Source organism: Ambystoma mexicanum, chromosome 3q (assembly GCF_040938575.1).
Source record: "Ambystoma mexicanum isolate Mex_15411 chromosome 3q, UKY_AmexF1_1, whole genome shotgun sequence".
NCBI classification, from domain to species: domain Eukaryota; kingdom Metazoa; phylum Chordata; class Amphibia; order Caudata; family Ambystomatidae; genus Ambystoma; species Ambystoma mexicanum.
Window position 1 is genome coordinate 309561881 of NC_090926.1, and position 24983 is coordinate 309586863.

General features: G+C 47.8%; 1 protein-coding gene across 1 annotated transcript in view; it reads left to right on the top strand.

Annotated features, from left to right (window-relative positions):
• RND1 (Rho family GTPase 1) overlaps positions 1 to 24983 on the top strand; it is a 56564-nt gene that overhangs the window by 17407 nt on the left and 14174 nt on the right. Inside the window, exons 2-3 of the mRNA XM_069653851.1 lie at positions 3825 to 3912; positions 23748 to 23857. Coding sequence (XP_069509952.1) covers positions 3825 to 3912; positions 23748 to 23857 — 198 coding nt within the window. The remainder of the gene's footprint in view (positions 1 to 3824; positions 3913 to 23747; positions 23858 to 24983) is intronic.

Sequence of the window (24983 nt, forward strand, 5' to 3'; positions counted from 1 at the left end):
CGTCTGGCCCTGTTCTTCCCGACTATAAATGAGGAGCTAATGTGTCAACCTAAGCTAGAAAGGCATGTTAAGTCTGGAACGTGACTAGCCCCTGTGATTGGAGGGGTGTGCTCTAGAGGTGCCATGATTGTAAACGTTCTCTGTTCTATAAACCCTTTAATTGCCTCTACGTGTGCATAGTCTACTTCCAGCCGCTCTGTAAGGGTCTTGCAGGTCCCCTGGGCCGGCCTCGTGCCACTGGAATGAGAGCCTTGTTCAGGGCAGGCACAACATTCTCAGCTGTTAAGATGCCCCCTTAGAATTCTTTCCTTGCTAATGATTGAGGTGGCAGCCTTAGGCAAGGTCTCAAGGGAAACGGCTGAACTCCTTCCCGCAAGTTCCGCCCTCTGTGTGGGGCGCAGGGGGTTCTACAGAGATTAACGGCTGCAAATGGCTCCATCTGGTTTGCCAGTTAATGCAGAGCAATAGTTCTGTTAAAGCCTGGATTCCTTAAGGTGTTGCTTCCTTTCCATTCACTAGACTGTGATGAGATTAGATGTCTTGTGGGACTGAGCTAATGAATGCTTGCGATTGAAGGGGCATCCTGCATAGGAGTCCTTTCCTCTGAACCAGTGTCTTTGGACATGGGGTTCCTAGGGTGACCTAGTGCTCCGACGTCGGTCCTTCCTGCAAACTGCCCACACTCTTTTTAGTATCTCTGGATTTTGTGTGTGTGTTATAGATTGATTACAGGTCCTTCCTAAATGTGTGTGCAGAGATGGCCATCCAGTTCTTGATTGAGAGGATTGTAGCTTGAGCTTGCTTGCACCATTTGTGGTGCTTGTTCTGAGATTCCTCCCACACCCTCTGCCTTTCTTTGGACCTGCCCTGGGCTATTGCATAGATCTCGGGCCTCCCACTGCCCGTCCTCCTCTTTAGGGTTGGAACTTCTCTGGGATCAGATTCGCCTAGACCTCCTGGCGCACAAATCCATCCTCTCCACCCTCCTTTCAAAGTCGCCTGCCGTTCCTCCCAGCTCATTTCGTGGGAGAGTGTCTGGATTTAGTTTGATGGTTGGCTGTGAGTTTATTATTATTTTTTTTTTTTTAAGTAATTTAGTGATTAGGTTCCGTACATCTTAATCTTTATGGCTGGCTTTGGCCCCACCTTTTGGAGACTAGGAAACTTAGAAGCAATGAGCTGCCAACTGCTCTACATGGTTTTCTGCCCACCCTGAGTACTTACATTGTATCCAGAAGGTTAGACTACAGGTCAAGAGGGGGGGGGGGGGGGGCACTTGATGCACCAAGTGACCTTTGGAGTACCCCGGGACACCATCTATCACCATGTTCTGCTGCAACATTGTCATGCTCCCCCCCCCCCTTCCGTCTTCTCTGCCTGAAAAATCACTTGATTATGTTGCATATTGCCCCCCCTCCCCCACATTGCCTTCTTTCTCAAAGAAGGCAATGTGGGGGGGGTCTGTTTCAATATAATCGGTCTGTTTCTCTCCTGCTTCTAGCTTCCCTACTGCCAAGAGATGACCGCCCTCACCAACTCTATCGACGTTATCTTCATAATGTCAAGCACACTGTCTTCTTCCTGTGTGCTGTCTACTTGCCCAACAGCTCTAGTCGTCTGGCTCTTTCATCCAGCTTCATCTGGTTCTCGTTCTTATGCTTGCGCTTTGTGGACAGGTTTTGGGTTGACGTGATCTGTGGTGTCTTCCTTTCCTCAATCTTGGGGAGGAAAGCGATTGCTCTGTCTGTGCTGCATGCAAGACAGATGACAAATCCTTCCTTGGGCATGGTTGCTGCGGCACTGGTGTTGGCTGCTCTCAATAGTGCATTTGTTAGTTGGGCTCTCAATTCATCATCCTCCACTGGGTGTTGCCTCCATGTACTTCCATCCCCTGAGAGCTACACCATCTGCACTGATGGCTCAGTGGACACATGAGCCTCAACGGGGCTAGATCTAAAAGCTAACATGTTCTCTGCCTTTTTGTATTTCCAACAGCATGTTCATGCATTGAGCATCTTGTGGTTGTGCTTGATGTGTCGTACCAATGCCTACACACAAGATACAGGGGAAATCCAGAGGCAGTGAGCACGGCAAAAAGTCAGTGAATTGGGAGCCCTGTCGGGTCACCAGGCTCAAACTGCTTGAATTGTGGTAGCGGGGGAACGAGTTTGCAGAGAGGTGGATCTGAGCAAGAACAAGGGGTACTTCTCGTTCATAAAATGACAGACCGTTCTTTTAACCAATGTGTCTTTACTGGCATTTAAATCAACATATTCAATACGAAAAATCTTTACATTTCTGTGATGAGGATTAGACCTTGAGACTAAATCTAGACTAACAAAGAATGGGAGGAAAAGTCGAAGGGAGTCGGTAATAATGGTCATTCTGTGTTGTTCATTAAGGCAATGTTGGCATGCTTCTAACACTGGTAAGCTCCTTGAGGAGCCGCTTCAGCAGTCTGACAACTAGCTAGGTTAGGGACGGGGGTGGGGGGGGTCAGAAGACTACGGAGGCTGTAGGTCACCTCTGAGCCAATGGAACACACGCACAGCCGATAATAAGAAACTGACCTGTGATTACACCAGTTTTCCTGCGACTGGTTGTGACCCTGCTCTCATTTCTGGTCCGCCCCGAAATAGAGTTGCAGGAAGCTACACTTAGCCCCATCTAGCCTTACATCAGAACTAAACGACAGCTAGCTTAATTGGAGCCTTGCCTTGATGGACGCAAGTCCATAAACTGGCGTTTGTTCTGTTAGGCAGTAAAAACGGAACTAATTAATATGGCGGATTTTCTGCAACCTTTCCTTACACAGCTGTTGGGTGCACTATACATGCATCATTTTCATTCATACCTACTACCTTGCTGCGTATCTGTGGAAGGGCAAGCAAGGGATACAGTCCATGAGGCTGTATTCCAATCGAGTAGAATGAGATGGCACCTGGTTGCGGTGTCGACTAATGAGCCACCTGAGGCAAGACCTAGCTTGAAAAGGGGTGGAATAAGGAAAGGGGGTTCTTCCCAAACAGCAACAACCATCCGTTCGGTGTCCACCACACCCTGATCCCCTTGTGTGACCGGGATGATAAACCGGATCCTTGTGCAGCTCAACCAAGCGGGAATGACCAGGGGAGAGCAGTATGAGCACATTTGCAGATTAAGGGAAACCACCACAATAATCTTATGAGTCCAGGCTCACTTAATACTGATGTACGGTGGCTCGAGGTCTGCTCAGTGTCTCTGCTTTCTTTTTCAGTAGTCCGTAGTGTTAGAGAGGCTGGTGTGTGTGTTCCTTTGGAAATGGTGCTCAGTATAGTAGTGGCTTTCCAATGATGGTGTCCTGCCTCTGGGAGCTGTGTACTTGATGGAGCTGCCGCTGTCTCTGATAGTGATGTTAATTTTGGTGGTGTTCCCTCCTCCCGCGTCCCCCCATGTTGTCTACAATGGTGGTGTCCTCTATAATGCTCTGTATCTCCAGTCGTGGTTTCAATGATGGTAGCATGTCCTTCTACTCTGTGTAACGTGTTGTTAAGCAACTTATGTGTAGTGGATTAGCACTGCTTATGTTGGGTTGTTCTTATTTCTTTGCAGTGATCTGTCTCCAATGTGTATTTCCTCTTTCTTCCTCCCCTGCCCCCCTTTTCTATACTTTATTTTTTTTTTCTCTCTCAATGTCTACATATAAGGAATTCACCACTGCTTGCTTTTTGGGGTGGCTGGTCGCTGTCCATTGGTCTCGCCTGTGGCTCTGTCTTTTCTTGTTGGCCGTGTGTTGTAGCATTGGTGTCAGTCATTGCTTTCTATGTGTCTCTCTCTGTTTCCAGACCTATGTCCCCACAGTGTTTGAAAACTACACAGCCTGCCTGGAGACAGAAGAGCACCGCGTAGAGCTCAGCCTCTGGGACACCTCGGGTAAGTCCTGCTTGGTCTTATCAGATCGGACAGAATGTCCATTCACTCTTCCTACTCCACCCCACGCCTATCACACATATACCCCAGTGCTGCCCTATGTATATTGAGATTCTGTTCATCTCCATGCCTTCGCTGTACTGCCATTTCCAGTCTGGGGGGGAAAATGCCCGATCGTTGCTCTCTGCATCAGCCTTGCTGGCTTACCCAGCCACACTGCAATGCTGTTGGGGTCTGCTCGACCAGCTACACTTCTGCTCTTCGTATGCAAGCTGCGATTTGGTGCTGTGAACCGTACATGCTAGGTCTTCATGTGACACATTTACATCACCTCTTGTTCAAGTGAACACGAATGGAGTACAACAAGAGCAACATGGATGGCCGATGATCAAATTGTAGCGGGATGGGGGAAATGAAGGGTGAGTGTGAGCAAGCCATGGGGTAGTGGGCCAGTTGGCAGGGGAGGTGGGGGGGTTATAATAAGCGTGTGGGAGCAAAGATGTGCTGGGTGGGGGCAAACGAGGGATGAATTGATGATTGAACAAGTGATGGTGGAAATGTCGAATTATGGTGCAACTGAGTTTGTTTTGCGCAGTGTGTGTGAATTGCAATGTGAATGGGGCGAAAGGTGGATAAACTTGGGTGTAGAAGGAAACGATATGTTGCTGAAGGTGAACTATCAATTGATGGAGGTAAAAAAATCGATGGACTGGTCAAGCTATGGGATCCTAATGACAACTGAACAGGTTCCCCTGCTTCCTTTGGATGTGTGCATGCTGCCAAAGTTCCTCCTGGCCCTGCGTCATCTTGCCTAATCCCACGTTTACTAATCATATGTGCTTAAAATGTTCATGATTAGAAATCTTGTACCTGGTTCTCTGCTTTTATGTGTTCTATCCGGTGACTACTTTGGAAGACATGGGTGCTACTGTCCTTTTTTGGCATTTCTTTTATTAGATGGGACCCTCTGTCTGACCCTAATGAGCATATTCTGAATGAACTGTTGTCTGGCATGTCTGATGCAAAGCCGCTGTGAATGTAGCCGCCTCTCCCCCTCCCCTCTCCCACCCCCCCCCCTTTCTCTTAATCTCTGTGGTCAATTGTTTTGTAGTGTTATATACCTTTTAGCTAACATTCACTTGTTGGGACAGCTGGTGATACTCACGCCTTGAGCCTGCCAGTGGGATTGGGTTCCTAATCACCAGTCTTTGGGTCTGGTTATGCTGTAGCAGGTTGCTTCCTTGGTGTGTATTTCGCTTGCCCCTTGACCCTTCATGTTCTGATGGGCTCGTCTTGCTCTAGCTGCATCTGGGAGGATTGCCTGGTTATTAAGATTGTGGCTTTTCATGGTAGGTGTATTTCAAGGGCCCCGTGTCTGTGGCAGTCCACTGCTGTGTATGTCGTTACCCCTCTGTTTGCTACCTATTGTTTTAGATGGGGTGTATTGGAATGATGACAGGTCACTTCTCTTCACTGCAGCATTCCCCGGTGGCATTGCACAGTTCCCCTTGGTTCAGCCTAGGTCTAGTATGCTCTTGCCACTTTATCGTGTACTCGGGTTTTCTCAATCTTTTGACATGATTAGCCCTCAGATACTGTCTGTTTCCTGTCTACGTCAGTCCAAGGATGTTTAATGGACATGGTTCTAATATTCGTATATGCTTCTTTTTGGGGCATGGTGGGGGAGGGGATGGGATTGTTCTGTTGGTGTGTTTTTCCTGTGTTGGGGTTTCACTGCCTCTCGCAGCTGATTTCCTTTGGATGGCTACTTCTTTTAATAAGGGGTTCCTTGCCTCTATTTCCAGGTGCTGTGAAGTGACCTTAGCGTTTGTTTTGTGAGTATCTTGTGTTGGAAATGTACTGTCCCTGAAACTGTTTATGGTGGTTCAATGTTACCCGATCTTGTTGTTTTGGAGGTGACTTTTTCTTGCACTGTTACATGCCCCTGTATGGTTCTGGTGGGAATGTTGGGCGTCTCTCGGCTTTTCTGTTGCTGTCCGTTTCCTTTATTCTGGTTCCCCCTGTATGCATTTTGGACTGCTCAATCCCTACTTCGTTTAGTACTTGCTTACCAATTGCAGTCTGACTGTCCTGTACCCCTGGTTGCTTATGATGGGCGTCTTGCTCACCCCCCTCAGGTCGTGTTCTGAATGTATTTATTCTGCTTCTGGGGTTTCACTATCCTTTTTGCTTCTGCATGTTTACAGTGGTATTGGTTTCTGCTTCATCAATGTGTGTTTTCATAGTTCCTTGCCCCATGCACTCACCATGGAATTGTCATGTACCTAACCAGCCTCATTGTTTCGTTGGGTCCTTTTTTATGTGACATGGGTGTTCTATCCCTTGCGGTCATCTACTTGCTGTGGCTTAATGTCCCGTTCAGTACCTGTTGTGTTGGTGTTTGCTTAGTGTCTGGGGCATTGTTTCCTTAACTTTTAATATTTTTTTTTTTCTTTTAAAGATTGTAAATGTAAAATCATCAACTTTGTATCCAACGTAGTCCTCCTGTAATGTATGGTCCAGTTAAAGGTTTGTAGTCCTGCGTTTAAACATCTTTAATTTCTTTGGTATCAGTAATAAAGTGCCAAAACAATTCTATTCTAAGATGCAAGCAGAAACCATGTTGTCGGCGCACTAAGAGTGCACTAACATCATAACGTGTAGCATTGATCTTCTGCAAACGGGACTAGGTTATTATTTTTTTTTATTTTTTTCCTCACACTAAGGTTTTATCAGATTCCAATGTAGTATTTTAATAATGAATCTTTTCAGAATCTACTAGTTAATGCGTTATACTTTACCTGTGATTTTTAAGTGGCCCTTCCGTCTGCTGGCTTATGATTACCCCCCCCCCCCCCTCTATTGAGCTTCACAAATACCTGCTCTTGTATTCATTCTCCTGATGCTGTGACTGGATGCGTCCTTAAACCAGCTCTGCCGTTGCCAATATGAATTGGTTGCTGCGTCCCTGGTCAAACTGGAAATCCGTGCATGTCTTGATGGAGTTAGTGTTTGTTGCATATGAATGTGCTCCATGTTTGTTATCTTTTTGAGGTCTGGCATAGTTTCTTGAGGCTTGGGTTCACTGACACGCATGGGACTCTCGAAGGACGCTCCATGACTAGTGCTACAGATCCGTACCTGTTCATCGGCTGATGCCATCTTCAGCCAAAGCACTGGCACTGGTGAAGTACAAGCGCCTTCATTCCTGGGAGCATTGTTAACAAAAAATACACTTGATGGAGTCCTTTCAGCATCTCAACAGCCTCTTCCCTCCTGCGAAGGAATAACTTCTGCTTTGCAGGACTACAGTGATGAGTAGTTCCTGAGTCCCACACTACCGCTAAACCAGCAATGATCCCAATCGTAAAGGTGAAGCGTGCATAGTCTGACCAGTGTTCCTCCTACACCTCTTTTGGTAACTTGGGATGAGGGTCGGTTTTCCCTCCAGGAGGACATGAGCTGATGGTGGTAGCAGCACAAAAAACCTTTTGTACAATGGATCCAAAATAAATGTCCAATCAAAGGTCGATGAAAAATGGGGACTTTGACAAAATGTTCAAACTAATCAAACATCAAAAACCCATACCTGTAGAAGAAACACAGAAAATTAAGAACTTGGATGTGGCAAGGCTGCTCTGGGTTGAAAAGCAGGGCTGCTCAGGCAAGAGACTTCCAGTAATATCAATTGTTCAAGCATATGTCTTTGGAAGGTATACAAATGGGGTGGTGGCTTAAAAATCACCACGGTCCTTTTAAAATGCTCTTGGGGGGGACAGTACTTCATCAAAATGATGTACTGCTTGTGTTTGGGCGCTTGCCAATGCAGGGCTTGTAGGCACTTTTCTATGGTCAAGCCGATGTTAAGTGGTGCACTCCCACTGGCGAGTCAGCTGTTAGATGGGTGGGCTCTCGTTGTTTCAGGTCTGCATTCATCAGGGGCGGGTGAGGAATGCGACCATCCACACAGGTAGAGGGCGCTGGCCTGGGTTATTTTTATTTTTAAAAATTATTATGAAGAATGAAGGATGGGAGATCAACCTCAGGAAAATGTGCGGCCCTTCCCACGCTCACTGCACCGCAGGAAAAATAGTCATGTACTCTGGGAGGACACAGCTTACTAGCACCGCCCTCCCTGTCATGTGTAGATGACACCTGACCGCTGTGGGTACATCAAAAGCCTCTGCCCGTTGGCAGCTTGATAGCATTTCAAGGCCCCATGAATTTGCATCTCTATTGTTACATCTTGCTGGTGGCAGCAGATACTGACAAATGTTAATTAGCAGGCCGCAGGGAAGGCCTGGGTGGGACCACAGACCAACATCTTTAATGCAATGTGGTAACTTGGTACTAACACCCCTTCTAAGTATGAAAGGGCAGTGAATGTCCTGTCTGGAACCACAACTTTCAGAGCAGGGAAGTATGTGAATTGTAGGACGACAGTCTGCCTGCAACCCATCCCCTACTTCAAAGGAGGCCCATGTTGTGACCAAGTGCGGCATAGGGCTCATATGATTAGGGAGACACTTTGATGTACAGCAGACAGGAAGATGGGTGGGACTTGGAAGTATATGTTGTCATCCCACCCCCCCCCGCTCCGTCTGTTGCAAAGTGCTCACTGAAGATTGTTGGTGGAGACCCAGGATTGGTTCATTAAGGTGGGCTTAGTCCGCACCATCACTGGGGCCAGTTCGGCTTTAAAAGAGGGATGAGCCCCTCACTGATCAGATCATCTGAAGACTTTGTACCTTCAGCTCTGGTCCAAATGAGTCCTTATTCTTTGCAGTCTACCTTGCATGTTCCGCCATTGAAGGAAGGCCAGGAGTTCCAAGAGGGAAGCCAGATCTTCCCCTAAACAGGGATCAGAGGGCGATACCAGATTTATAGGACCCGTCCAGTAGCTCCAGAACCCGTACCCAGTGAGCACACATCGTGCCCTGCTAGGTTCTGACGGTAGCTTCCTAGGTGGGAAGTGCTGAGACTCTCTGGACAAAGGACAAGGCTGTTGCCTAACACCCTCCTCAGCTTTGGCCCATCCGCCTTGAAAGGACACGAGGCCTGTAAGAGGAGTGCCACCCAAGCATCATCCAGCGTCCATATTTTTAAGGACAATTTCGACAGTTGAGTTCTCGAACCGCATCTGGCTACCCCGCCAACCGTCATGCTGAAGCCGTCCAAGATGCCTCGACCAGCATTCTAGATCCGCCAACCAGCACTGAGGCAATGATTCTTGGCCTGAGCTGCCGTGCCGGACAGACTGCAGACGACCACCCTGCCTCGCTTGCTGAACTGCCTGTCACCTGGTTCCTGCAGCTGTTTTCCCACCACTAACTCTATGTCCAGGGCAAGTGCCCTGGAACCACCCCGACACTGTCGAGCACCAAGAACTTCTCCAGCACTAGATACATTGTGGTTCTGCCCCCACCCCGCCATCCCCCCCTGGTCCTTCTCTGAAGGCCCCTAGAGACGGCTACGGCCTTTTGCCCCTTTTGGTGTTGGAACGGATAACCAGGAACAGTAAGACTGATTGCTTTATCAACTAACCTCCTGTCAGTATCCAGAGTGCATCTCCTTTATGAAACTCTGTCCTCTGTGTTCCTTTACAGTGTCAGTTGTAATTGTAGTGTGCTAGAAACTGTCTGTTGTTGTAGTAATAATTAAGTTCATATTTTTATACAACCTTGACTGGACAGTACCATCATTGGGTAATTTTGCTGTGTTGCAACTAACCAATGATCCACGACCTTTCGGAGATAAGCCGTCCATGTTAACAAAATTGGACATGGAGGTCTTATAATTTACTTGTATTACAATCTCTTTGTTTAGAAACCGATATTCATCCCTGGACCACCGGTGCCCCGGAAGTTGATTCGTAACAGTGAGCACATCAGGTCGGCGTGCAGTTTTCTTCTGAGGTGGTCTGCGGCAATGGGACAAAACAGCATCTGAATGGCTTAAAGTGCAGCAAGCAGTTGAAAATGTTGAAGAGTGTCAAGCGTGTTTGAGCCAGCCTGTAGATGTCTCGAGGTGATGAAGCGGACAAGCTTTCTGGTTTGCTGGAAAATCTGGGCCTACATGACCAAGTGAGTCATTCGGTTCTGCGCTTCTGCTTCGGGAAGTTGACTGGCACCTACAGAGTCCTTCATCTCCAGTGAAAATGATCCTGGGTCCAGTGCAGCAGCCAGCAAAGAGGCCTTGGTCCACAGAACTCCGCCCATACTGTTGCTTGGGCGTGGTTAAGGAGCAGAGCTTACCTCTACCTTGGAGGTCTTGTCTGTCCTAGCGCTCTCATGCCTCTGGGTTCTGTCTCCAGTGCTATAGGAAAAAAATATAATGATGATAAATGCCTCCTGTTTTTGGAATAGGCTGTATTCCCAATATAGATCTAGTACATCCTTCGTGCCTTGAGCACTTGCTACAGGATGCTCTTGCAAGTGCTCTTCGTCTTCTGAAATCCAACACAGTGCCTTGCTTTGCAAGAAATACGGGTTGGGGGGGGGGTAGGAATTGGTAAAGAGCCATCACAGAAACAAAATGGTGAACCCGCGATCTTCCCCTCCACCCTGCTCTCTCCACTAGCTACTGTAACTCTGCCCCCTTCCAGTGGCCTTGTGCATTCCACAGCGGCAGCTTCCTGCCAATTGTCTCACATGGCAGTTTTGTGGATAGACTAATAGACCTTATCTGTGATAGCTTAAACCCTGCTCACAGGGCTGATACTCGCATATCACCTTTCTGTGGCTGTATAATTTTGAGACTTTAGTAGCCACCATGCCACCCCATGCATGACTTGCATTTAAAGATTAATGTTCCACTAGGTTGACTGGGTTACAACATTAGTAGTTTCAATCGGAGGGTCAGGCAATTAAGTCAGTGCGGTCAGGTTGTGTTCTAGCAGATGTCTGGAATGAACACGGGGCTTTGAACCTGCCCTGTGCCACTGCACACTTGACTATTGTAGCAAAGGCAAATATTTGCACAATAATTGGGCATGCAACACTTATGAAGTGCTAATTTGTTGACCTAACTTTCATAAACCGAATTACCCACATCATTTAAATTAATGAACCAGAAAAGGGTTTGGGCTTTTACACTCTCGCAGATGGTCTGTGCGGAGGGGAGGGGAGGAGAGGGGAGGGGTGGAGTGGGGGGGGGGAGATATCATCTTCTGGTTCTGCAATTAGAGCAGCTCCCCCAGTAAAACCAAGCCTTGAACTGGGCGGGATTTGGGAGCGACATGGAGAGGGGCCGGTGGTGGGGGGGCCTGTTGGAAGGCATACCAGAGTTATGGAGGACGGTGTAGGTGTGTATAGAAATATGCTAGTTTGCTATGCACCGACGCAGCATTATATATGTTATGAAGCCTTTATTCTGCGCTACATCATCATGCTTAATTTTTCTCGGAAGTAGGCGCGTATAGTGTGCCCATATTTGAGGAAAGGCACAACTGAGGCTTGACGTCCACCTCTTTAGAAAAGCAGACCTATTTTGCTGCTTCTATTTGTGCACGCTCCTTCTCCCCGCCCCCTCATCTAGGTTTTTTTTTTCCCCCCCAAGTATGTTTATGCTGAGGCCCCACTGGAGTATAAATGTTGGCGGGCCGCCCCTCCAAATGATGCCCCCTTCTGATATGTTCTATAAAACGCAGTCTCATCCTTCCTCTTCAAAGAGCCTTGCGTCCCACCACCTGGCCTCCCTTACGGGGCAAGTGCCCAGGCAGTCCCAAAGGGTGAAGATCACTGCCTTTTTTCATTTTATTTTTTTCGGGCGAGAGAACAAGAACAGTCTTTTCAGTTGCCAAGCCAAGGCCCGGTCCTCCAACTCCGACACTGGGGGCACCCGAGACGTCCATGTATAAAGATGCTTCACAGTGGGGTGTGGGGAGCCGGTGGCAGCGTGGCGGGCCTTGTAAGACGTGCACGGCCCGCATGCAGTCATTGGACGTCGATGGCTTTTGCATCCGCATCCACGGATCTCTTCTGGAGCAGGTCTGGTCTGAACTGATTAGCGTTGTGGGTGGGCGAGGAGAGTGTCATGTGAGTGTGTGGATGAGTGAGTGGCCATCCATTGAGCGACTGAGTGAACGGATGGGTAAGTAAATGCTTGGAGGAATGTGTGGATTTGCTTCAGACTGAGGACAGTGTAGCAGTTTTGCAAGCCCCTCGCAGTGCACCGTTAAGTCCCCCGTCCCTCCCCCCACTTAAAACTGAGCCGAAAAGTGGGAAGGAACTGCGTGGAATTGGCGGGCAGACTTCAAAGGGAGTTCAAAACAAATCTTGGATTATAAGAGGCGGGGTAGTATTTGTGGCAGATTTTGTAGCCACCAGTGTTGTTTGGATGGGCTGCGAGTCTGTGCGTTCTGGTATGTTGGTTTCTCCTGCACGCCCCTCCATTTCAGTGGTATTTCCCACCCCCTTTCCGTCCAGTTTCCATGGTAACGATTAGGGGGTGTTTGTCATTCAGAGCACATAGTGTCTGCGATGAGGGTTTTGGTGTAAGGAGGTGGTAATGTTGGAGCGGACCTCATGGCTGGTTGGGGGCGTCCAAATGCCCCACGGGGGGGTTGGGGGGGCTTAAATGCTCTCCCACAATGTACTGCTACATCCATTTTTTTTAAAATCCAGAACATTTACGATTCTCGAATATAGCTAAACTAACCTAGAGCTTAAAAGGGGGGTGGGGGGGAGAGTTACAAGACAAAGGAGACCTTCATGAAGTGGGTGGGGGCAGTGAGTGGGCTGCTACCTGTGTAGATTGTACATGGGTGAGCGTTTCACGGTGTCTTCCTGGGTGCTCGTCATAACCTCTACGCTTTGTCTAAAATATTTTTCGCATCTGCTTTAAAAGGTAAACTAAAGTTTGACTTGCAGAGGAAGGGTGTGGGGGGTTCAGAGAAAGTGGGTGGGGGCAGGAACTAACCCGAATCGCCGCCTTCCCGGTTAGTACGCTGCCGGAGATGTCAGAGAAGGCAGGCCTTGGGCGTTAGCGCCCGTCGCCGCGCTCGTCTTGCAAGCTGTGTCACGTGGCGCCGCCCATCTAGGTAAAATCTGTTTGCCTTTCTCCATCAAACCCAATTACCCAGCGCCATGTTGGGCCACCTGTACCCAAAAAGACAGCCGGCGTAGCTCCCATCACACAAGGGAGGGTACAGGCTCGCGCTTCAAATGGGGAATCTATCCCCCGGGCAGGTTACACACCTCTCCCAGGGTTTTGAAGAAAAATAACGGCTGTGGTTTCACGAGGTGCCTTTTAGGCCACACAGATCGTACAGGCTCAGGCGGGCCAAAGACAGCAGAGCTATCCCTCGGAGGACACAGGTGTCCGCTACAGTGCCTCGGACCACCACATTACCCTTGTGATCTATTGCTCAGATAGATGTTACTGGGGGCAGTCGCACTGTAGAGTTTTCTCCTGTTTACACACTGTTAGCTATTGGCTTCATTTTCATAGATCGTTTGGCATCTATGCGTACAGTGGCCATTGTGATGCAGATTCTCCTGACCTCTGGTGTGCAGCGGGAGGTCACTGGACAAGAGTACCTCTGCATGGGCTCCACACAGGACTCACTTGTTTGGTTGCTCGCGCCTGAATGCCTGGCTTCCAGGCCAAACCTTTATTACCGCCCACCTCACATGACTCTGGCTTGCCCCTCTCCCACGTGACCAGCCCATGCTTGGCTACACCACATTCCTCCCAAACCTAGAATGCGAAACTAACATTTAACAATGTCTCTTATTGGTCACCATCTATCTGCCTCTGCACTTCGATGGTAGATTCCTTGCAGTACATATCCGTGTAGTCGGGATGATGGCTGAGGTCTCTCACAGCTGATACCATGGGTGTGTGCCATACCTGCCTAACCTTTGGATTTTTCCCGGAGACTCTGGGTTTCACTGGTTCTCCAGGAAAGACCCTGGAATCTCAGGAATTTTGTATTTCTTTTCGGGTGGAGGTGTGGGCGGGACCCGTAAACGGCGCACAGAAGAGCAGAGGGAGCTGCCGTGAGCCCACTGAGCCTTCCTTCCTGCCTTCCTGCAGTGCTGCAGACTGCCATCCTTGTGCCGTGCCACAAATTAAAGTAAGTGCGCTAGTATTTCATTTTTGATTTGGATTGAAAGCCACATTATTAAGGCGGTGGCGTCGCTTCATTTCCCTTACTATAGCATTAAAAATCATTCGATGCTATAGTAAGCAAAATGAAGCAGCGCCACCACCGTAATAATGCTACCGAGTTTACCTTTTTGACAGGTGGGCGGGGCATGTGGCTGGAGCCGTGTACAAATGGGCAGAGTCTTGTGTGGCTGTGGCCGGGGTATAATTCTCAGGAATTTTTTTGTTTTTTCAAATGGAGGCAGGTATGTTGTGTATGCGGGTGTGTTCTTTCTGGCGGTTCGCCCTCGACTCTTGCAGCCATTGAGTTCTGTCCTTGAGTTGAAACTGGCCCGGGATCAATCTGCCGGGAGGTGTCCTGGTTCACTCTTGTTGGTGTCTCTGGGTCGGCCGGGAGATTCTAGTCCAGTCTCTGTTCCTGTTTGCTCCCTCCAGTGTCTCTGTTCCCATTTCGAAAATGGGATGTTTCGCGTCACTACTTCTGTCCCTTGTGTCGCTGTTATCATACTGTGATTGGTCTCCTGCACTGTCCACGGCCAGGATTCGTATAGCGGTGCTCTGTTCTTCACCAGTACCAGATCTCCTGGCAGTAGTTCCCTATATTGGGCATGGCAGGCTTGACTTTCCTTCTCGTTCTGTCTGGCTCGCCTTTCTTCAATGAGGGTTGTGTCCGGCTTTGGGTTTACCCAGCTCGGGTGTAGTGGCAGCTCAGCTTGTACCAGCATCCCAAACATCCGTGCTGCTGGGCTTACACCAGTTGGGGGGGGGGGGGGGGGGGGGGGGGTGTGTGTGTGTGTGTGTGTGTGTGTGTGTGTGTGTGTGTGTGTGTGTGTGTGTGTGTGTGTGTGTGTGTGTGTGTGTGTGTGTGTGTGTGTGTGTGTGTGTGGTTTATTGATGGGCTCGCTGGAATCTCTACACTAACGCCAACCATGCTTGGTTGTGGTCTTTTGCAATGGTTTTGTTCAATTAGCTCATGAAAAGCTCTGCGTCCCTGTTTGCTTGTGGCCAGCAGGGGTTAATCTTCTGTGTTTGACACTTAAGTTGGTAAAGAATTGCTTGAGTACTTGGCTGGTGAACGGTGGGCTGTGCACCGCGAATACCTTCGCGAGGGCTGTGATAACTGACTCTGCGTTCGTAGATTTGACGTGCTCCACTTCCAGGTATCTGTTAAATTTGTCAACTAGTACAAGGAGGTACCCCTCTCCTGCAATGGTGCAAAAATCCATGCTCACAGACTCTCACTTTGTATGACTCCTGGGTGTGCCGGTGATGGGTTCAGGCGTTGTTAATCTCCTGGAGGATTGGCACGCTGCGCAAGCTTCTACTAGTTCTGGCATGCAGTGTTGCATCCACATCCTCGTTTTTTTTTTTTTTTTTTTTTTTTTTAGGTATGCTTGGGTCTTCACTATGCCCTGATGACCTCCGTGCGCTAGTTTAAGAGCTCTTGCTTTCAGTGACTCTGGTATAACGATTCTGTGCCCCTTCAGCACAATGTCTTCTTCCGTCAGTGTGAGCTTGTGCCGGATGCCAAACCGCGGCTGCAGCTTCTCTTGAGCTGTTGTGGTGCGTTGTGCTACTGTGGCTAGGTAGTTTCTACAGTGGCCTGTTTGGATGGTTTGTTGAAGGCAGGTGTCAACCTTTGTTTCCTTTATTTCCAGCAGCGTGATGGCTCGTGGGCGAGCGTAGCAATAACGTGGCATACGTGCTCCTGTCTCAGCAGCGTGTTCCTCCTCCTATTTGGTTGTGGGGACATGGATGGCGGGACAAATGATCTGCAGGATTGTCCGCTCCGGCTCTGTATGCAACATCTATGTTGAACGGCTGCAATTGGAGCAGCCATATTTATTTATTTTTTAGCCGTGCAGAGGGCTGTGGTGTTAGGGAGACTTCTCAAAAATGTGCTAATTCCTCTCTACCTTAGAGACCGCCAGGATTTTGAGGATTTGATTTTTTTTTTTTTTTTTTTTTTTTTTTTTTTACTGGAGAGTGCAAGTTTTTTCCCACTCTCTCATGTATTTTTATGCGTGGTTTACTCTTGTGTTTTTGATTATGGAGTTTTAGACCACTCCATAGGCATCATCTTTTCATTTGTGTCACACAGCACCTTCAGTGCAGTAGCACAGGGAAGCCTTTCAGGCTTTCGCAAGGTTTAAATAACTTCTCTGGGATATACTGTTTCCCAGACAAAGTAAAGTGAAATTGGCTAGTCTTAGACCCAGCACACTCTATCTTACAATAGAGTGCTGGAGGGTTTACCTAGCTAGATACTCATGTAGCAGTCAAATGCTACCCTTTTCTATCGAGATGGCTGGTGGCAATGGTTTTACAACAAACTACCATGATTTTTCCTGGCAGCGTTCAATCACAGGAGCCATGTTTTTCAAGATGGTGTCTGAGCCCCCTTTGTTTAAACAGGTCCCGGTAGTCTTTTCGCCATTTCTTTTTGGAAAGGTTCTTCTGGAGTTTGTCTCTGCGTGCCAAACCAGGTTTTGGTCCCTTGTTTCATCGCCTTTGGCGGGCTTCAGGACTGAAGACTGCCTCTGGCGCCTGAGTGTCTGGAGGGGGGCAAGAAGTGAGGGAGGTGCCCGAACCCCCTGTGTTTGTCTCCTAGGAGACCCAAATGCACTCTGGCGTGATTGGGTGGCTGACTCCGGCAAGGACAGCCACCCTGCTGGGTGAGTGGCAGCTAGGCTGGAATGAATGGGAGGAAACTGGATAAAAGGCAAGTCTCTTGGCTTGGAAGGCCGAGTCGACCACTGGAACGAAAGAACCGAAGACTAGCTTGAAGAGGACGGCTGCTGTAACTCCTGGACCATTGGTTTGCCCGGTGAAAACCTGCTACAGGGACGACTTCTCCCTTTTGAGTTGGTGGGACCAGAGTTGGACCAATCGACTCGTAAGCCACCTGTATACCATTCTCAGAGCTGGTTGTATTTTACTCAGAGTGCTGCATGAAACCAAATAACCAGGGAGAGAGACATCAGTTTCTGTGCTTGACTACAGCTGCCAGAATTGAAGATTTGCCAAGTGCCCGCTTGTCCCGACGCCCTCCCTCTTGTCCCCACGACTGAGTCTCCGGAACAGCGAGATCTGCAAGGAACAGAAGTCTTCAGCTGCATCTTTTTCTTCATTGTAAGATACTGTGAAAACCAGACCAAGAGAACTTGCCTCTCACTGCGAAAGTGCTTGGAACTTTGGCAACTTGTAGGCCTAGTCGGCTTGTGATCCAACATATGAATCTTTCTTTTACGAACTACTTCTGAGACCATTGGTAAAGACTTTTTCCATTTACTACCAGAACTGCTTTGTCCTATACAAGACATTAACCAATTGACTTTGGCCTAACATATTGCATTGAATCAGCTCCTTTGGTGAACTCTGACTATTTTGCTCCTCCTTCAAAGTAGTTTAAATGCCTCTGACCCGTACTGTGTTGAGTACAGAAGTATATTTTTGTGTGATATTCAACAGCGAGTTAGGAAAGATTCACTAGTAGGAGGAAATCTATAAGTGTTTAACCAAGAAACCTTGTTTGTAAGAGTTTATTTGAATACTTGTGATTGTAGACCTCTAACATTACAGCTCACATTCCCTCTTGAGATAAGACTTGCTGCTCAGCTCCGCTACCAAAAACTGTGTAGTGCAGACTTACACCAAAGGTTGGTTTTGCTTACACCTGTAGTCGGATTGGTCCCAAAGGGTACTGCATCCAAACTCTGCCTAACATGCTGTGCTGACCCACTGAACATTGGTATTTATGGTTTATGATCTGTTAACACCTTTGCTGGGTGTGCTAGCAGATGAAGTGGCGGCAGCCCCATATGATCGCCAACACCTCCTTCTCAAAATCAATCTGTGCATAGTCTTGTTCTGTCTTTTTTTAGCGCTCTGCTGACAAATACAATGGTGTCTACACTGCCGTCTTTATTTGTGTGAGCATAGCTCCCAACCCCACTGGACTGGCGTCTACCAGGAGTTCTGTGGCCCAGTCTGTGTTGAAGAATGCCATTTTTGTGGTGCTGGGTAGCAAGTCTTTTATGCTTTGGAATTCTTGCTGGTCCTGTTCTGTCAATTCCCATGGCTTCTTTCTTCATGAGCTCCCTCAGGGGCACTGCGTGGTGGCGAGGTTGGGTATAAATCTTGATAGTATGTGGCCACACCCATGAAGCTCATCACCTCATATGCAGATGTGAGGGCTTTGGTGCTTTTCATATTGCAGTCTTTGGAGTTGGAATACATAGCCAAAAAGTTCAGATCACTTTTGATGATTCGCATTCTTCTGTGTGTAAGGTGAGGCCTGCTTCCTTCAGTCGTTTGAGGACTGCTGCTAGTTGCTCGAGGTGCTGTATACTAGGATGTCATCACTGATGTTAGTGGTAATGGCAAGGCTGTGTAGTACCCTCCTGATATCATTTTGGAAGACCTCCGCCGCTGAGGAAATGTCAAAATCTAGTCCTGTTGCTGCATATTCTCACTGCATTAGGTTGCTGTGGTTTTTGTGAGACCCATGGGGTGGGCCCGGATGTCTTTTCAATTATCCCTTGTTTTTTCAGCTTCTCCAATTATTTCTCAACTGCTTGTCTCATATGGAAGGGAACTCTGCAGTGTCGTACGGCTTTGGGCTCTATTGTCAGATCGATGTGCAACTTGATTGGTCTTCCGTGGAGGCTCCCAATCCCTTGAAATACGTTGGTGTTTTATGGGGGAGATCATGTGTACAGTGTTCCTTTCCTCTTTTCTTCTGCCTTCCTTTTCCACATCTATCTGGGGACGCGCTTTCGTCAGGACTCTTCTGTCCCGCTACTGCTGGGCGATCTCTGGGAAGTGTCAACTGCTCTAGCTTTTTCTTTCCCTTTTTGTTGTCGGTAGAAGGTGTTGTTCGTTTGAGGCTCTCGGAGCCGTGGGGTTCAGGCATACAGTTCCAAAATGGTTCAGTCGTTTGCACTTCCGGCACATTACTCCCCATGCTGGGCACGTTTCACCTCTGTGCCAGGGGCTACCACACAACTTGCAGGTGTAATTTCGCCCATGTGTGTCCCGGTCTCGTGCTGTTGGGGCGCTTTTCCTTCTGTCTCCGTGTGTCTTGTTGACCTCTGGTTGCTGCTACACCCCCCCCCCCCCTTATTTTTATTTTTTTTGGCGGGTTGTCCAGGTGCTGCATCGCGGCTTCCATAACTGCCACTTGGTCGTCTGTTCGCTCTATGAGTCTTCCCGTTGCCAGTACGCGATCCAGCGGAATGTTCTTCTGATGGTACTGTTCGTCGTAGCTTCTCTGACGATGGCCCATTAATGACCTGCAGACGGATTGCGAACTCCTCTTTGGGGAATTCCCACGCAATCGGCAGTTCTGTTTGCCTCTCCCGCTGGCGGGTCATGCAGAAATGAAATCTTTCATAGTCTGTGTTCGGTTCGGGCTTAAATTTGTTTGTTAGCGCTGCTTTGGCTAGGTTGTATTCGTCTGCTGCCCCTCTGTTAGGAAGTGTGTTGGCGTAGAGCTACAGCGCCAATGTTTAGCAGCAGGAGCATACGTTTCTTCTTCTACTCTGTGATGTCCTTTGCCTCTAGGTGTAGCTCAAATTTCTGCATCCATATGCCCTATGAGTGCTGCTCCGTGGTGTACGGGCCGAATGGCTTCATGAGGGTGGTCTTTGTTGTTTTCAGGCTCTGAGTGTGCTCTCTTCTCGTAGCGGCACTGCTGCTTCCTCCGGGCGGGCTGGTCTGTGAGCTCGACATAGTTTTGCCACCTGTGTTGTGGTGGGCCTGTTGCGCACTCTTCGGAGCGCTGTATGTGCCAGTAGCATCACGTGTACCCACGTGGGTTTTGTGTTGCTGGCTTGGGAGTTATGCAGGGCTTCACCTGTATCCCTCTAGTTTTCGGCAACTTTTTTGTGGGGGCCCAGGGCGTTTTCCTGTCCTATCGCGAGCCTAATTGGCATGCACGTAGGGCCTACAGCAGTTTTTGCTGGCGGCGGAGCGGTGTGTGAGTGATTGTGTCTTCAGACGTTCTGGGCCTCTCGGTTGTGCACGTTGCCTGAGTTGTGTGGGCAGCAAAGCGGCGTGGAGAACGGTCGTTTTTCTTTTGTGAAAGACACGCAAAGTGTTGGAGACTTCGTCGCCAGTGTGATGTAGATTCTTCTGACTTCCATGGTGCAGCAGGAGGTCTGGGGACAAGCATACGCCCTCATGGGCCTCTCCATGCTCCAGACAAAAATATGCAGCAATCACTTGTTCGGTCACTTGCGCCGGAATGCCTGGTTTCCAGCCCAAACTTTTATTACCGCCCACTTCATGTGACTCCGGCTTTCCCCACGTGACTGGGACCATGCTTGGCTACACCACAACCATCATGCCTTTCACTACTGAGAGATGTCTCAGAATAATTGGAACTGGACCAATTTCGCGCCCCACAACAACCTTCCCATACCTCTCAACTTGCATGCTTTTGATGGGTGTCGCCCGCCCGCAAAGTATGTCTCCCCCACACAACTATACTACTCTTCCATGGAAACAAATGGGCTTTCACCCGCCAAAAGCAAAATGGGTGTTGGGGTGACAAAACGTTGAGAGCTATCCTTCCACCCCATTGATTTAGGTTTTTGTTGACAGAGCAGTAAGCTACACAGTGCCTTGTTACAAATGCAGGAAAGTGGCAGTAATTCCATTACTACTGCACCACTGTACTCGGTGCTTAAGTGGGGGTGGTAAATTGAGGGGGACTCTCATTGGGGCTGTGGTGTAAGTATGAGTGCTTAGGGCACGCCCACCAACAAGACCTCTGCCCACCCAGCCCTTTCAGTCAAGGAGTGGTTAAAAATGCATGTGGGGGTCACTGACCCTCCCAGGCACCCCTTTAACCACACAGCTCCTTGAATGCAATGGCTGCTTGCTGCGTGATGTCCGTTTATTCCGAAACAGTAGGAGGACTAGGTTGGCCAGCCTCTCCTTTTTGCTTGAGTAAAGGGCTATCGCGCAGTGGAAGCCTTTAACCAAGCCTGGTTAATGGGCTTCTTGCTGCATGTTATCTTTTTACTCGGAAACAAAAGGAGAGACTGGCCAACCCAGCCCTCCTTCTGTAAACACTTGAATCTACTGTTAGTATTCAAGTTTTTAAATCAATATAACTATATCAAAAATATTCTATGTCGCCGATATCAATTCAAATAACAATTCCACATATGTGTATTTAAATCCAGCTAAACTGCATATTGTCTGCAATTGATCAACAAAAAAACATGTGCAAACACCCCATATTGCATATTATTCAGAAATGCTGATGCAAGTTCATCAACCGGCTGTTTCATGCCTTAATTCTTCCTTGAAGTGCAAACGTGCTAATTGGTTGACATCGATTGCATATATTTTCATCTTCCTATGAAAACGGACACATAAGCATAGGCACTATTAGAACTTAAAAGCTGTAAAGATTTGCTGCAGTTGCAACATAGGCGATCATGTGTAATCATAGAAGTCAGCCGCTTGAGATTCAACAAGGGAACTCGCCAGATGAACAAACGATAAACAATCTTACAGGTACAAAAAACTCCAGTCTATTAATGTAGTAGAAAATAACTAAAAGATTAAAATTACCAGCATGCCACGCAAATGACTGGGATTGGCAGCAACCCACGCCGGTTATGCAACGTTAGAGAAAGGACCTTTGGATCTTTTATTTAGCAACTTAAGACGACCAGCAAGCAAGTAAAGATTGCTGAGCCAGAACAGATCACCCCTACACTGCATGAGCACTGCGTAAGGGAGAAAAACTGCGATATGTAACGAAAGCAAGAGACGTGTACTAACGGAGTAGATATGTCTCCAAGGGTACGTTTCGAGACAAAGTCGAGAAAGGCACACTAGCGCTGACACCTGCCATGAGGACAATCATGTAAGCGTGTAATGAAGAGTGTTCGGTATGCCGTAAGTGGTATCCGGTCATATTTTCGAATTCTTTTCGAAACGCAATTTCGTCAAACATTTTGGTGAAATGGTTTTTTCGAATGTATTTTTTTTTTTTTACATATATTTTGGGGGGTTTCAAGTGGTTATAAAAAACAAAACGGGGGTTTGGGGGGAACCCCCCCCCCCATTTGAAATATATAAACCGCCGTAAGTATACTATCGATAGTTTTGTAAAACTCCTTGATTTAACAGTTTTGCAGCTCGAGGAATGTCAGACTCTTAGACCATAACGCTCCCGGAGACTGACCACGAGCGCATACAAGGAAACTGCACGTAAGATGTTTTCTTTTCGCTAGTTCGCCTAGGAGGTAAAACGGATGGAGAGAGACCACTGGCGTTTGCTAAGGCACTTAAGTAATGAATTGGGATAGTCACGAGACTGCTGAAGGATAAAGGCAGCAAACAGTGATTTGGAAGAATGCCAAAAATGATAGCATTGTGAAACTAATACGTGAAATATCCTGTGTCGGTTTTTTAGAAAACTCCGAGATTGCTAGATAATCAAGTAACACAAGATGTGTGCTATTTAATTGCAGATGTATAAAGTGTAAGACCTTCGCAATCATGCGGAAGAATACATGTACAAACTGCTCAAGAATTTGGATTTGTTACAAGTAGTGAAGAATTTCTTGATTCACCTAGTGGCATGCACCGGCTTGTTTGTAGATTAATTAGCCCTTAAAGTTCCACTGATTTTAATTCCCATGCCTAAAGGAACATAACTTGTTGGGCAGGCTGTTTTTTGTAATTACGTTATAGGAAGATGTTTTTATATATGCAATCGATTTCGCTCAATTAGCACATTTGCATCAAGTATGAAGGAATAAAGCAGAGCGGATTGATAACTTGCGTCAGCATTTCTAAGCATAGGGTGTTTGTGTTTTTTTTTTTTTTTTTTTTTTTTTTTTTTAATTATTTTTTTAAGCTATTGCAGACAATAGGCAATTTAGTTGTATAGTAAACGTACATGGAATTGTTATTTTAATTATATCGGTGACATAGAATATTTTTGATGCAGATTCCGGGTCTCTTGGCTTATGATTAAGTGCTTACAGAAGTTATTTTACCAGGGGCACTCGTATAGTCTTTCGTACCCTGAAGTATCTTGTTTAGTGGGCTAGATAGCCCGGCCCTCCTCCTGTTCCTGAATAAAGAGACATCACATAGCGGGTTTGTCCCAAGTGCTGCACGGTTAGACGGCTGACTTCAGGTGTCAGCATTTTGGATTCGAAAAAAGAAAAGGCAATGCCATGGAGGTTGGTGTGGTTGGGGCTATACTGGGAGAGCCCCGGGTTGGGAGTCATCTCAGAATCTGCCGGGGCTTGGCCACAGCCCACTTAAAGCCCTGACCGTACTACAGGTTTGGGGGTAAAGCGGAGGATGTACCTCCAGCCAAATGTTGAAGTACATCCTCCAATTTCCTCTCTGCCACCTCAAGCACTCGCCTTTAGCACAACTATTAGTGCTCACATTCAATCCTTAAAAAAATATCCATGGACCCCTGAAATGGGGAATTTACACCATCATACCACAATACGTACCACACAGTCTCAGGGCTCAGAAAGCAGAGCTGTCCCTCAGTTTGTACACCTCTCATAGGCTCACATCAGTACTTTATACTGGTGTTCTTGTGACCTGGTACGTGAAGTGCAATCGCACCACCTTTACTTGCTTGAACCCTTTTGTGATCATTGAACAAGCCCATGAAATGTGATGTGGGGGTTCCTTGTGTCCCCTTGCTCACCCAAATGCTGTTTCCTCTCCTCCAGGTTCTCCTTACTATGACAACGTGCGTCCCCTTTGCTACAGCGACTCTGATGCTGTTCTGCTCTGCTTCGACATCAGTCGCCCCGACACCCTGGACAGTGCACTGAAGAAGGTGAGTGAATGGGTGTGAACTCGACTGAATTAGTTGGGGGAGGGGGTTTGCGGCTGACCCTCATCCCCGGAGGTGGAGAGTGGTAATTGGGGACAGAAGGTCGGCCATAATCCATTCCTTCATGTGACCATTTATGGGCCGTTGTGTTGGCTGTACTGTGCTTGTCCATTAGTTCATGTGCCCCCGTCAGCTCAAATGTGGCTGTTAGACTGTAGTTCTGCACACATAGGTATGTAGTTCTGCACACATAGGTATGTGTGACTTTAGCCCTACCATCCTAGGTGTGGAATGGTCACCCAGCAAGTCCATGGGCTTGTGTGACGAGGTTGAACAATTTTTTTAAGGTGGGTACGGCTGGGACAAATATAGCGCGCATGATTGTGTGTGTGTGTGTGTGTGTGTGTGTGTGTGTGTGTGTGAGATATATATTGGTGCAAGTCTAGGTATGTGTTAGCTTGTAGTGCATCCAGTCAAGGGGGGGGGGGTGTGTGTGTGTGTCTGTTTTCGGTAGTGTGTATGTGTGGCTGCCTCCAAGCCAATCCAGATGTTTGCACATAGTCGAGCTATTGAGGTACATAGCAGGGATTATCCCAATTGAAGCCCCCTCCACCCCAAACTATGTTATGTTACGTTACTTTGCATTTATATAGCGCCTTATATACCATTGGTATGGTCTGAAGGCGCTGGTAGGTTGAACGCCCTTGGGAACCGAAATTCAAGTCAGTAGAGAGAGTGTAGAGAGTCAAAGGTGCGTGTGAGCACCGGGTATGTGTGCAGCTAGTGTGGCATTCGTGTCATAGCTGCTTCTTAGCGGTAGGTGTGGTGGTTTGGGAGGTCAATAGTATGTGTTCGTTCTGGCAAGAATTATCCAGACCGATCATGGCTGCGTTACGCCTGAGGAGAACGCCTGGCTGGGTGGTGTGTAACCAGCAGTGTTTAGTTAGAGTGATGGGGAGTATGAGGCAGATGTTGGTATGAGAACAGCTATACCGAATGGTGTCATAGTATCACGGTGTTCTATTTGAGTGGTGGTGTAAAGAAGAGAGTAAGCGTGGAGATGTGAGTATGGTGGTTTACTGTAGGTGCTTGAGATCGCGCCCACTCCAATACTTCCATGAACTTCATC